The 14,448-nt window shown below is 43.6% G+C and overlaps 1 protein-coding gene across 3 annotated transcripts in view; it reads left to right on the forward strand.

Annotated features, from left to right (window-relative positions):
• The window catches only part of LOC115133827 (dedicator of cytokinesis protein 4-like), a 147,553-nt gene that overhangs the window by 121,463 nt on the left and 11,642 nt on the right, over window positions 1-14,448 (forward strand). For all 3 annotated transcript variants that reach the window (XM_065021717.1, XM_065021718.1, XM_065021719.1), the window contains exons 41-48: window positions 2,711-2,887; window positions 6,006-6,089; window positions 6,223-6,342; window positions 6,530-6,654; window positions 7,311-7,431; window positions 7,624-7,705; window positions 12,759-12,868; window positions 13,101-13,173. In XM_065021717.1, coding sequence (XP_064877789.1) covers window positions 2,711-2,887; window positions 6,006-6,089; window positions 6,223-6,342; window positions 6,530-6,654; window positions 7,311-7,431; window positions 7,624-7,705; window positions 12,759-12,868; window positions 13,101-13,173 — 892 coding nt within the window. The remainder of the gene's footprint in view (window positions 1-2,710; window positions 2,888-6,005; window positions 6,090-6,222; window positions 6,343-6,529; window positions 6,655-7,310; window positions 7,432-7,623; window positions 7,706-12,758; window positions 12,869-13,100; window positions 13,174-14,448) is intronic.

Here is a 14,448-nt window from a genome sequence, read left to right on the forward strand (position 1 = left end):
CTGTGTGGATCAATAAGTCAAGCAGTAATTTGAAAGAGTAACTACATTTCAGCGAGACAACGCAAATGCAAAATCCAGTAAAGCCAAGATAATGGAATTCATTGCCCTTGACAATCAACGGTTTTCTGTCGTGGGTGATGTTGGCTTTTGCTGACTGGTCGAGCACTATTTTTACTATTTTTACGATGTTGCCCTACCGGAGTTACACGGTAATAGTGTTACTGCTATTAGCTTCAGGACATACATACTATGGAATGCCGTTTGGGTCTTTGCGCGTCAAAAAATATACAGTAGCTCTGTCAAAGCTGTACAAAAAAGTCAGCAAACACCGGCCATGAACGATGTGTTTACAATACCGCAAGGTAATAAAGCATCATTTGTTCGACCGCAACTTCTGGGGTAGCTAGCTTTAGCTTGGTAACGTAAACTCACCTCATTCCGTACAAATGTGCGCAACCGCAACATTGAAACGAGGCTACAAAGAAAACTAATGGGACTGTAGCGACTGTGTTGACGTCAAAATCAGGGGTGTGAACTAGGTTTCTATTCAAGTGTTGATCGACATGGTAATGGCTCTATAGTATTGGAGAAAAGTGGGAAAGAACTGACCCTCCGTTACATCTTGACGTGTCATGTAAACGTACAGCACGCATAAAGCAACTATTTCTGTCTTACAATCTCTCTCCACCAGGTGTAGCACTTCTATCATCTTTTAAAAACAAGGGGGTAAGGGGGGGGGGATACCTAGTAATTTTTTGCGTCATCATTGCATGCAATCATCATTCTCAAAGCCGCTGTTTACTTCTCAGATCACTTTAGCACCGCCCTAAAAACCAGTTTAAAATTCGACACAAACCTTCAAATAGGTATGTAACGACACATTTTAGTTACATTTTTAGAGGCGATAAGGTGATAAGTTGGACAGATCGAGTGAAAAAAGCAATTTTCCCACACAACATCTCTCCTTCTCACTATCACGCATTAGTTTCGCTTCCCCACCCGCCAACGGGGCTCATTGCCTGCTTGATATTATGCAGAAACGGGCAGCTTTTAGGTCATGTAATTGATTCTGTTGGAAAGGGGAGAAATTGTGCTTTACAATGGTATTAACATTACAGTTGATCTGGAAGTATTACGTTTTTGGGGCGCTAAAATAAGGGCAATTGTACGGACCAAGGCGATGTACGAGTTTACGTGAGTTTACGTTACCTAGCTAGCACCAATACAACCAGCCTGACAACAATGAGCAGTAAAAACTGCAGTCATTTTCATTTTTCTTAGCAATGATTTAGGAGTCCTTGTGAGTAAGTATTAGCTAGGTTGCCACTTGTTGTTCGCCTATTGAAATTGAACTTCAGTTCATGAAAATAAATAGCTAGCCAGCTACTTAGGCTCCACCGGACCGGGTTATGTGTTGTGAAGCTAGCCACAATAAGGATTAGGCACAATAGTGGAAATTGCGTTTTGCCTTGAAAATAACCGCAAAGTACACTATTGTGGCTAGCTTCACATAGACAGGTCCGACCACTATTAATCAAATAATAACTGTCTTATTAATTAGGGTTATTTTAGATGATGACACATAGCTATATAGTTAGCTAGCTAACTAGAGCTACTGAAACAGATTGTCGTTTTGCTATGTTTTTGAGGAAGAACATTGTTTGCATCCATGAGCTAGCTAGCTTTTTTTATGACCAGCACTGTAGGTGCGCGAGACAACTTTACCAGCATCATAGCATACGTATCGATGAATCGTTGTGACATGAAATACGAGTGATAGAGTAATCAATGTGTAATAACTACGTAAAACATTTATGAGCTCGTTAAATTATTATGTGACGTTTCAGTCATATTCAGGTCCTGATTGGTCAATAAACTTATTTGACATGTCAAATAGTGTTAAATATTATATTCTTTGACACGCAAAGACCCAAACGGCGTTCCATAGAAGTCCTGGTTGAGAATGAAACGACTGAACAAACGAACAACGAAACAGCACAGCAAGTAAGTGAAAGAAATAGGTTTTGATTATGTTTTACTGGTAATGGGGACATACGTAACTGCCAACTAAATAACTTTTTGGTCAGTGTGGTGTGTGTGTAACCTTTATTTAAATAGGCAAGTCAGTTAAAGAACAAATTCTTATTTACAATGACGGCCTACCCTGGCCAAACCCGTATGACGCTGGGCCAATTGTGCGCCGCCCCATGGGACTCCCAATCACGGCCGGATGTGATACAACCTGGATTCGAACCAGGGACCGTGGCGACGCCTCTTGCACTGAGATGCAGTGCCTTAGACCGCTGCGTCCGTGTGTGTATGTGTTAAATATTTAACTGTACTAGAATGCTTAAAAGGCTGCTAAAATGTTAAATATTGGTTATCGGTATCATCTTTTTTGGCAAGGAAAATATTGGAAAACAGTATCATCCAAAAATGTCATATGCACCTGGATTACTATTTTGTTTTTGTGTGTGTGTTGAGAGAGTATGTGTGAGAAAAATACTTTGTGTTTATGTGGCCTGCCTTATTTTGTGTGTCTCGTCTCTACTTATACATATTCTGATTGTGTGTGTGTGTGTCTGTGTGTGTGTGTGTGTGTGTATGTGTGTGTGTGTGTGTGCGTGTGTTTGTTGTATCTTTTACATAGAGGTATGCATATGTCTGCATATATACTAATATCTTATCACCCTGTGTTTTCCTCCTCTAGGTGGAAGTGAGCCCGTTGGAGAATGCCATCGAGGTGATTGAGAACAAGAACCTGCAGTTACGGACGCTGATTGCCCAGTGCCAGAGCAGACAGATGCAGAACATCAACCCCCTCACCATGTGCCTCAACGGGGTCATCGACGCCGCCGTCAACGGGGGGCTCGCACGCTACCAAGAGGTCAGAGGGCAGTGATGATGTGACTGGCTTACATCGGTCACTCAATATTGTGTGGAGACATTGTCTGGGCATGCTAGATCTAGAATGTCAGTACAGTCTGTCTCATGTGTTTGTATAAAAAGTGCGCATTCAGTAATACAGACACGGACAGGGACGGATGGAGATGGAGACAGATGGCAGACGGACAGATGGAGACAGAGACAGCATGAGACAGACAGAGAGAGACAGACCGCAACCGACAGACAGAGACAGACATACAGGAACAGAAATACAGACAGCAACATTCAGACGGACAGACAGCAACAGACAGACAGACAGCAACAGACAGATACAGACAGACAGATACAGACAGACAGACAGACAGCAACAGACAGACAGCGACAGACAGATACAGACAGCAACCGACATGCATTCATCGACAGACAGACATACAGCGATAGACAGATAGCAACAGACTTACATACAGCGACAGACAGATAGCGACAGACAGCGGCATACAAATAGCAACAGACAGACAGCGGCATACAGATAGCAATAGACAGGCAGATACAGACGGAGGCAGATACAGACAGCAACCGACATGCAGTCATCGACAGACATACAGCGATAGACAGATAGCAACCGACAGACATACAGCGATAGACAGATAGCAACAGACAGGCAGATACAGACGGAGAGGCAGACGGAAACAGACAAACCTACAGACGGACACAGAGCGACAGGCAGCGAGGGACAGCGACACAGAGCGACAGGCAGCGAGGGACAGCGACACAGAGCGACAGGCAGAGAGGGACAGCGACACAGAGCGACAGGCAGCGAGGGACAGCGACACAGAGCGACAGGCAGCGAGGGACAGCGACACAGAGCGACAGGCAGAGAGGGACAGCGACACAGAGCGACAGGCAGAGAGGGACAGCGACACAGAGCGACAGGCAGCGAGGGACAGCGACACAGAGCGACAGGCAGCGAGGGACAGCGACACAGAGCGACAGGCAGCGAGGGACAGCGACACAGAGCGACAGGCAGCGAGGGACAGCGACACAGAGCGACAGGCAGCGAGGGACAGCGACACAGAGCGACAGGCAGCGAGGGACAGCGACACAGAGCGACAGGCAGAGAGGGACAGCGACAGGCAGAGAGGGAGACTGCGACAGGCAGACTGCGACAGGCAGAGAGGGACAGCGACAGGCAGAGAGGGACAGCGACAGAGAGCGACAGGCAGAGAGGGACAGCGACACAGAGCGACAGGCAGAGAGGGACAGCGACACAGAGCGACAGGCAGATATACTTAAAAATACATACAGTAGATAAAAGTCCTGAATCTCTGTACTCTGTAAATTAAGTGTCAAATGAACCCTTTCTTTTCTTTCCAAATCCATAACGGAGTGCCATAGCGTCGGAGCTATAATCACTCCTTTTCAAGGAGACCTCCGGCGTCTGTGTGTACTGTACAGTGGCTCTCGGTTGCGTAGCAACGCCACGCGTCGAGTTTGCGGCGAGGCTTAAGGGTGGTGCCAAGTTAGCAGGGGTCTGCTCTCGTCATGACCGCCACTACCTCTCACCTCTATTAAACTGGTGGTGGCGATGATGTGATGAAGCCAAAGATGAGGATGTAACAGGAAATGAGTTTGACCTGGGAGAGAATAGCTAAGCTAGCTACGGTTGTGTTTGCGCAACGCCCACCTGTTGCTGCTTGAAGTACATTATCTGCCAGAGCTTTGATCCAATAGGCTCATTGTATGAAGGATGTGATGATATACATTGCTGCTGAATCTGTAGACTACATGATGTGACTGTTTAGATCCAGTAGGTTTCATGTACCTATATACCATGATATTCAATGCGTACATTTTATAAACATATTACTAATTTCAAGTGTGTACCATTTGAGGGATATAATGATGATCTATACTATCCATAAAGGCAATGCAGAACGTCATACATACACATTTTGTATGCCTAATTCTCCATGATATTACACAATACACCATAAATCAGTTTCTTTATTAGGATAACGCAATTGACTTTTATGCCAATTTGTTCAGCCATAAATGAAGCCGATATCAGTATTCATATTTCGATTTATTGCTCATGGTTATAGTTCCAGCCCTGAAGGAGAATCCAGCCTGATTTAATATCTATTTATTGCCAGCATTTCATCTTTAATTGAGGTTTTTATAATGATTCACAATGTCACTTGACACTTGGAGTTTCTCCTCCTATCTCAAGTCCAACCAGCACCAGAGAAAAGTCTAATTTGATGCAAATATTGGTTGTTTTTCCACCCTCGGCTATGGATTTCAGACAGTTTTATTCATACAGCCGCGCTATGATTCACTAAGACGGAATAAGTCCCTTTTTCTGTGGCTTTGGACTATCTTTCACAGCAGTTCTTTTGGTCAAAGCGACCGTGGCGTTCACAGCGTCACAGCAGGGGTCGTAAAGCTGCGTTTTGTGTCGGGGATAACGATCGGGAGATGAGCCTGCTACTGTAGCCTAGCTAGCACTGTTACAATGTTCACATGGTGGTAATTGTGTGTGTTATTGTTTAGCTAGCGTCATGGTAAGAGGTTGCCTCTCACGCTCAGATGGTAGACACAGATAGGACCATGCCTGTTTAGGAGGGGGCTTTGACGTAAGCAGTGAGCTCCTCTCCCCTTTTGAGTCCCCCCCATCCCCCATATCTCTCTGTCTTTTTGGAGATAGCCTGCCACAACGTCCTTGTGTGGGAGACCAAACCCTGCTTTCTCCTTTGTGGCGACTCTTCCCCCTTTTGCTCTCTTTCCACAGAATATTTTTAAAGAGATTTTGAGTTGTTGTTGTTGTTCATTTTCTGATGTGTTTTTATTGTGATGCAGATTAAAAAGCTTCGACTCTAATCTGCACTCATCTCAAGGGTTGCAAATATCAACATCAGGGAATATGCAACACACACTCATAATTATGCAAAGCATGTTTACATTATGAATATTATTTCTTCATTTTTGTCTTTTGCCCACAAAAATACATATATATATATATAGAGAGAGAGAGAGACAGACAGATAGATAGACAGACATACATGCATGGTGACACAATGAAGTAAACTGAAAGCATACAATGAATTGTGTTCATGCAGGCGTTCTTTGTGAAGGACTACATCGTGAATCACCCTGAGGATGGGGAGAAGATCGGACGACTAAGGGAACTCATGTTCGAACAGGTCAGATACCCGACGTTGGAAAACGCTAGCCCCACTTTACTAGGAGAACTGCTTAGCTTTTGTGATGATATTTCATCTGGAAGAGATTAACGTTAGCAAACAAAAATGCACCGTCTCCGACTCCCCCCTCCAGGCTCACATCCTGGAGTATGGCCTGGCCGTCCACGAGAAGTTTGTTCCTCAGGACATGAGACCTCTACACAAGAAGCTGGTGGACCAGTTTCATGTGATGAAGTCTAGTCTGGGGATCCAGGTTAGTGAAGGCCACTCAACAGGAGCACCAATCTCTAATCCTCAAATGGACCTTCATCAAGCCTGTGTTAGCGCAGCCATAACTCATGCTAGCATAAACAATAGGCCAATCACGGGTTTCCCCTCCCTCTTCTCTTTCTCCCTCTCTCTCTCTCCCCGTTTGCCCTTCTCTCTAATCCCCACCCCAGGAGTTTCCAGCATATGTGCGTGCCAGCCCCGTGCACTTCACCAACGGCAGCCCGCGTAGTTCATGCAGGAACTCGGTCCCCAACATCATCAGCCCAGATGGCGCTCGCGTGGTGGCCAGACGCAGGTGAGAAACACTGTCCTCGTCTCGCTTTATCTTTTTTTCCCCTCTTCCTCTCTCTCTTCACACCCTTCCTCATACTATTTTCTTTCCTCTCCATCTTAACTTCTCTTTTCCCTTTCTGTCTGTGCATCCTCTACTCACCCCCCCCCCTCTATCTCACTTCCTGGTATGGCACCATATGGGCGTAGGTGGGCAGACTGGCACCTGCAATGAGCTCTCTGTGTGTGTGCTCAGTGACCCTGCCAGTCTCTACTTGTGACATCCTACCTCCATCCTACCTCTTCACGAGCGTAATGAGGCATAGACATACACAGCCCAGAGTGAAATATACACACACACACATACACGTGCAAGCACACACACACACCCAAACTCAATCTGTTCTCTTAAAATCGACAGTTTGCTAATTTAAAACTCACTAACAGTTACTTGTGATTTAAGGAGAGATTATTTGGCTGTGATTTTCTTCTGAAACCCAAATATTGTGCCTTTTTATTAGAATGATATGGTATTATGTCAGATGAATGCACAACCACATTCTGAAAGTAACGGATCTTATTTTCTCACTCTCTTTCTCTCTATTTTTTTTCTCTCTTTCTCTCGCTCTCTTTCTCTCTCTATTTCTCTCTCTCAAATGTGTGCGTTATGTTTGTGGTCAGTCCCCTCACTTACCCGGCTGTCAACCGCTACTCATCGTCATCGCTGTCATCTCAGGCCTCCAATGAAGTGAGCAACATCACAGGGCAGTCGGAGAGCTCTGATGAAGTCTTCAACATGCAGGTACAATTCCAAACGAATTTACCCGCCAACCTCCCCTTTTTACCAGAGTGAATTCCTTTTTTTTTGTGTGTTTGCAAAAGCTGACGTGAGAAAGGTACTGATTTGGAGAATTCCAATCCCCCACACGATCCTGGCGGTGTATAATTCTTAACTTGCCAGTGATATTGTTGATGTAGTTGTTTGTCCCTGCAGCCCAGTCCATCTACCTCAAGCCTCAGCTCCAATCATTCTGCCTCTCCCAACGTGACCAGCTCTGCTCCGTCCAGCGCCAGAGGTAAGACGAGCAAAGAGAAGGAGTAAGAGAGGGAGAGAGAGTGGTGGGGGGGAGGTGAACCCAAATGAGGAACAAAAATAAAAAATATATCACCTATTGGAAAGACACCACAATAACCCAAAACACACTTGAATGCTTTTTGGCCTTCCACACAGTGCTTGGTGGCAAACTATCTGACCACCGTGTCGGAGAAAAACACCGACTATTTACAGACTCAAGGAGCACAGCCTGGCCATAGAGACCTGCCGTCACAGGCGGATCTGGCTACCCAGAGAGGACAGGCTGTGCACACTCTGCCCTCAAAGAGAGGTCGAGACAGAGCTGCATTTCCTTTTCCACTGCGAGGACTTTGCCGACATACAGGCAATTTTCTTCTGCAAAAAAAGGAAAACAAATATGACTTTGAAAGAAAACATTGGGAGAAAATAACCTCTCTAGAAAGAGAGCGAGAGAGAGCGAGCGAGAGAGAGAAAAAAACAGCTCATATCATATCTGAAATAGTATCAGTACTTGCACTGGGAACCATCTGTATTCAGACCCAAATACTTCACTGAAACAGAAAACGGTGTCCTACTGGAGGACATCAAGAAATCACTAGATGAGGGAAACGTGGTCGGAGCAGTCTTCCGTGACATGAACACGTCCTTTGACATAGTTAATCACAGTGCACTGATCTCCAAACTCCACATGTTCAAGTTCTCAGACAAAGCCATACGCCGGTTTGGTTCATATCCCCAGAAATTCTGCCACCACAATATGAGATTTGCTTTGTGCATGTAATTGTGAGAACGTGCTGATATGTGATGCAATGTCATTTGAATTGATTATGCACGACTTTCTTTCCTTTCGTGTTCCATAAAAGACTTGTAGGGACGGTTGTTGACAATTTGCATTCGATAGAAACGCCCATCGGACGATTGTTTGTTCAATGTGTCCATGTGTTTTGCACTTGTCCCCATCCAAATAAACCAAACGACAAAAGAGATGAAAATAGACAGAAAGAAATAGCACGAAGGAGGATAAATAAAATGATTACCGTTTTGTCGTCATGTCGTTCGATTGGTGAGAAACTAAGTGTTGTGTGATTGAAAAATGGATGCGTGAATGCACACATGGGAGAAAGAAAGAGAGATGAAATGGAGACACGAATCAAATCTTGAGAGGGTGCATTGTTGATTACGCCTGTGAATCACAGAGAATGTCTCTTAAGCCCAATAAGAAGCGTGGTGCCACAGCCGGCCAGGTTAGGAGGTTCTCTAGAGGATTGTGACTATCTAATCGCTCCTCCAGCCTCTTATCTCCCCTCGCTCAGACACTCACGTGTTTCTGCCCGACGCAGATCATAAACATAAGAATTACATGGAGACGGTTCTGGATGCCTGTACACTCCCCTTGGCAGCTCCTGTGCAACCAGAAGGACCCCTATAAAGCCACTGCCAGGACCATAAAGTGTTTAGAGAAGTACAGCAAACTGAACTGCCTGTAAGATTCCCATATGATGTCCATTCTAAAGCTAATTGCCAGATAATGTGTCATGGAAAAGGATCTATGGGCAGCCAGTGATACGCTGTAATCATTACTGCCTGTAATGTGTTAGCGTGTATCTGTGCACACGTGTGCGTGCGTCGTCTGTGTACACATTATCCCTGGAATGAGTGTCTGGCGCCACCACAATCTGACAGCCAGCCCCGCAGGACAGGTCTTTTATGTGCTGAGGTTAGTGAGATGGAAACAGCCAGGGTGGAGGATGTGGAACAGGGAGCTGTTGGTTGGTCGATGGTTGTTGACTGCCAGCTTCTATGCTCGTTTATTTGTGTGTAATGCTTGTCTAACAAGACCACCTTTTGCACTTGTGTTTTTTGTGTCATTATTGGTTTAACACCGATTCTCACACTCCCCCCCCCCCCCCCCCCTCTTCCTCTCTCTGTCTCTCTCTCTCACTCTCTCTCGCCAATAAAACAAATAACACAACGCCTCTCCCCTATCTGATATCGTTAACCTAGTTAAAGCATATGTATATTGTAACTTCATCCTACTGCTACGATTGGATAGAGCGAGGCTGTAACTCACCTCCTTTTCACATCTCCTTGCATCTCTCTCCATCGCTCATATCACTTAGAGCTGTTTACTGATACTATGAGAACTAGCTTAATGGCGATGTCATTTGCTACCAAGCCATAAATGTGTATAATATCTAACGAGGAGAATGAGGGTGGGGGGAAAAATATGAAACGATGATGCATGTTCTGTCTGACTCAAGTCTGTCCATTAGGCATTTTAAAACACTTCCTTCCTTTAAAACACTTCCTATTACGACAATCGTCTAATCCAACTATGAACGGACAGTTTACGGATACGATTATCGCTGGTCAGATTAGCACACCAGTAAATAACTAACGTTACACCGCAAGTCAGATGGCTCGTTGCAGAAAATGGTGCATGTTCAAAATGATAACCAGCTAACGTTAGCTAGCTACATTGGCAAAGATTATGTATATACTGACAAGATACATGTCACTCCGCCCTTACAATCGTTGTCCACAAAGCAGCACGGTGGGCTGTAATTCCTGCCTATCCTTTCTTTGGATTGGTGGATATCTCTAATTTATTGTCATCTTCTTTTGAATATTCAATGAGGGTTGATGACAACCACGTGTATTCAATGGAGAGAGATGCTATGCTACTAGCCTTAAAGTTGCCAGGATGTCATGTGTCGTACTTATATCAGTACACTCGTAACAACTTAAGCATTACGAAACATCTATTAGATCAAATAAACCTTAAGTAGCAAATAAGCCATAAATGTTTATGTTGACCAAAATCCACACTCATTGACCTCCATACAAAAGCTTCCTTGCTTGGTGGGCAAAACATCTAATTAAATGCCACCAGCTGGAGGGAAGGAGATATTCCGCCGAGTTGAGCCTCACTCTTCCTCTCTGCCATTAGCTCCTATCTGATATCTTTGCACCATGTTTATCTAGCCAGCTAACTAGCATAGTAGCTAATATAGCTAGCTAGCTAACACCACAGATGAAAGAGTTAGTTATTGTAATCTTTGCTAACAGGTCACATAGCTGCTTAGCTAACTTGCTTATTGCATGCATGTCAAGGGCACATCAACACTAGCCTTATTAATAGTGAATTAACTAAACTAATATTTGCAACAGGAGTTTGATTTTGGTCACTGTGTCAATTCATCCATTTCTCAATACTGCAACTTTCTGTTGGAGAATGAGCTAGCTTGCTGCTGCTGATTTGCTTCGGCATTGTGCAGTGCTCGTGGCTCAGGCAGTGAATGGCGGCTGGCATAGCAGCAGCTTTGCTATGTAGAGGGACTATCAGAAGAGCCAATAGACTAGAAAAGGCCAACATCGGCCCGATATATCATCTCAGACGATTATTGGTCGTTCTCTAATATGTAGTAATGTACAGTACCAGTCAAAAGTTTGGACACACCTACTCATTCCAGGGTGTTCTTTATTTTTACTATTTGCTACATTGTAGAACAATAGTGAATACGTCAAAACTATGAAATAACACCAAAAAAGTGTTAAACAAATCAAAATATATTTTATAATTGAGACTCTTCAAAGTAGCCACCCTTTGCCTTGATGACAGCTTTGCACACTCTTGGCATTCTCTCAACCAGCTTCATGAGGTAGTCACCTGGAATGCATTTCAATTATTAACAGGTGTGCCTTGTTAAAAGTTAATTTGTGGAATTTATTTCCTTAATGCGTTTGAGCCAATTATTTGTGTTGTGACAATAGGGCTACAGAAGATATCCCTATTTGGTAAAATACCAAGTCCATATTATGTCAAGAACAGCTAAAATAAGCAAAGAGAAACGATCATTACTTTAAGACATGAAGTTCAGTCAATGCGGAAAATGTCAAGAACTTTGAAAGTTTCTTCAAGTGCAGTCGCAAAAACCACCAAGTGCTATGATGAAACTTGCTCTCATGAGGACCGCCACAGGAAAGGAAGACCTAGAGTTACCTCTGCTGCAGAGGATAAGTTCATTAGAGTTAACTGAACCTCAGATTGAAGCCCAAATAATAAATTCTCTGAGTTCAAGTAACAGACGCATCTCAATGTCAACTGTTCAGAGGAAACTATGTGAATCAGGCCTTCATGGTCAAATTGCTGCAAAGAAACCACTACTAAAGGACAGCAATAATAAGAAGAGACCTGCTTGGGCCAAGAAACATGAGCAATGGACATTAGACTGGTGGAAATCTGTCCTTTTGGCTCCAACCGCCATGTCTTTGTGAGACGCAGAGCAGGTGAATGGATGATCTCTGCGGTTCCCACTGTGAAGCATGGAAGAGGAGGTGTGATAGTGTCACCAGCAAAGCACCCCCTCACCGTCTGTGATTTATTGAGAATTCAAGGCACACTTAACTAGCATGGCTACCACAGCATTCTGCAGCGATACGCTAATCCCATCTGGTTTGCGCTTAGAGGGACTATCATTTGTTTTTCCACAGGATAATGACACAACACACCTCCATGCTGTGTAAGGGCTATTTAGCAAAGAAAGAGAGTGATGGAGTGTTGAATCAGATGACCCGGCCTACACAATCATCTGATCTCAACCCAATTGAGATGGTTTATGGAAAAGCAGCCAACAATTGCTCAGCATGTGGGAACTACTTCAAGGCTGTTGGAAAAGCATTCCAGGTGAAGCTGGTTAAGAGAATGCCAAGAGTGTGCAAAGCTGTCATCAAGGCAAAGGGTGGCTACTTTGAAGAATCTTAAATAAAAAATATATTTTGATTTGTTTAATACTTTTTTGGTTACTACACGATTCCATAGTTTTGATGTCTTCACTATTATTCTACAATGTAGAAAATGGTAAAAAATTAAGAAAAACCCTTAACTTTTAACTGGTACTGTATGTATTCCTGTAAGACTAATGTCTTTTGTTAATGTTTTTAAATGTATGTACATTTTAAAGTATTTTTTGTTACGTGTTGGACCCCAGGAAGACTAGCTGTCAATAAAATCTACATCTAAATCTCTCCTCTCTCTTCACCTTTCCCTCCAGGTTCTCCCCAGCTCCAGGACAAACACAAGCATTCCAGAGAGAACTCCTGCCTCTCTTCCAGGGAGAGACCCGTCAGTGCCATCTACCCCAATCCCCTAGACCCTGCACAGGTGAACACACACAAACCAATCAATACTCAGACAAGTACAGTTATAATACCTTAATTAAGATCTCTGCAGTCTGAACCAAAAGAGCTCTTCAGCCGGCATGAAATGTCACTCATAGTATGGATTTCTCTAAATTAAGACTGTAAAACCTGAACTCCACATAAGTCAAAATATCTTACTCTCCTTTATGGATTTTGTAGCTTCAGTATTGTGCTGTCTTGTTTGCTTTTTCTAGAGGGCGACCCCTCATCAAATAGGTGACACCACACTACCCCGAAGTGATCCTAACCTTTCTGCACCAGACAAAGGTAAAACATGTCTCATTGTCTTGTATGTCATCTCAGTCATTGTCTCCATCTCTCTTTCCAGTAAATGAGTATATAAGCCCAAAATCATTACATCACCAAAGTATCCTGGGCTATGTGTCGTACCAAGACACTAGCGGCCTGCTAAACAGTCGCTTCTCATCCTAGTCAGTCAAAGAGATCATAGCTGTGGTCATCTGTCCGGACATGAGTGTAGTTGACAGACTGACCGGTGAGAGTGTGACAGACTTTGTCTGGAGAGGAGACATCTGCTTCAATGACAGCCTCTCCCCATGAGGTCTATTCCTTCTCAGCCCCATCAGTATTCACAGTCAACAACAGACATGCGAGGAATCCCAAATGGCACCCTATTCCTTATATAGTGCCCTACTTTTGACCAAGGCCCATGGGGCTCTGGTCGAAAGTAGTGCACTTTATAGGGAATCGGGTTCCATTTTTGGATGCAAACACACATTAAATTGATGCTTTTTATATATTAATATCAGAACGCGTGAAAACACATTTATTCCCCAAGGGTTGATGGGATACGCCTTTTCGGAAGGTTATCCATATGTATAAATGCATATGCGTGTCAGTTTTTTATCCACAGATGCCTGTTTTGTATATTTTGTATGTTATATAAGCGCTTTATATTTTTACATATTCCAGTGGGGCGGCATTTCAAATCTAGTTTGGAAGGGCCCTTGTGTAATTAAAAAAGCTCAGCTGTTTGATTGCTTTCTGTGAAACTTCACTGAAGGTTAGAGGTTCAGGGAAAATTAACTCATGAAATTAGTATTTTATAGAAAATATAAAACATATGTGGAACTTTAATATACCTGTTTTTTTGTGTTTTTTTAAAAATCACGTCGATCCACAAGCACGGTGGTGTGCCACTTTAAGGTGTCGTCACTCAGCTTAAGTGGAAATGCGCAAACCTGCTCTTTTACACCAGTTTGTGGAAGAATGAACTTAACACAGGAAGAGCACCTTCGTATTAACACGAGAGAACAGGGAAGTGTTATTTACAGTGTGATTTCTCTCACTGCATTCTAAACAGCACAGCGAGGGTTTAAGATCAACTAAAACTTGTCAGCTGCATGATATTCAGTACATAAGAAGATTGAGGTGTGGTTGATTGTTGTTATTAATAATTCATCATTTTGTATTTGTCCTATTTCACACATATATATGTATGTATGAATTGGAAAGGTGTTTTTTGCATATCACACTCTCTCTGAGACACCCTCGGAGAGCCGGGGTCACACCCAAGGTCTG

Source organism: Oncorhynchus nerka, linkage group LG8, assembly GCF_034236695.1.
Source record: "Oncorhynchus nerka isolate Pitt River linkage group LG8, Oner_Uvic_2.0, whole genome shotgun sequence".
Lineage (NCBI taxonomy): Eukaryota > Metazoa > Chordata > Actinopteri > Salmoniformes > Salmonidae > Oncorhynchus > Oncorhynchus nerka.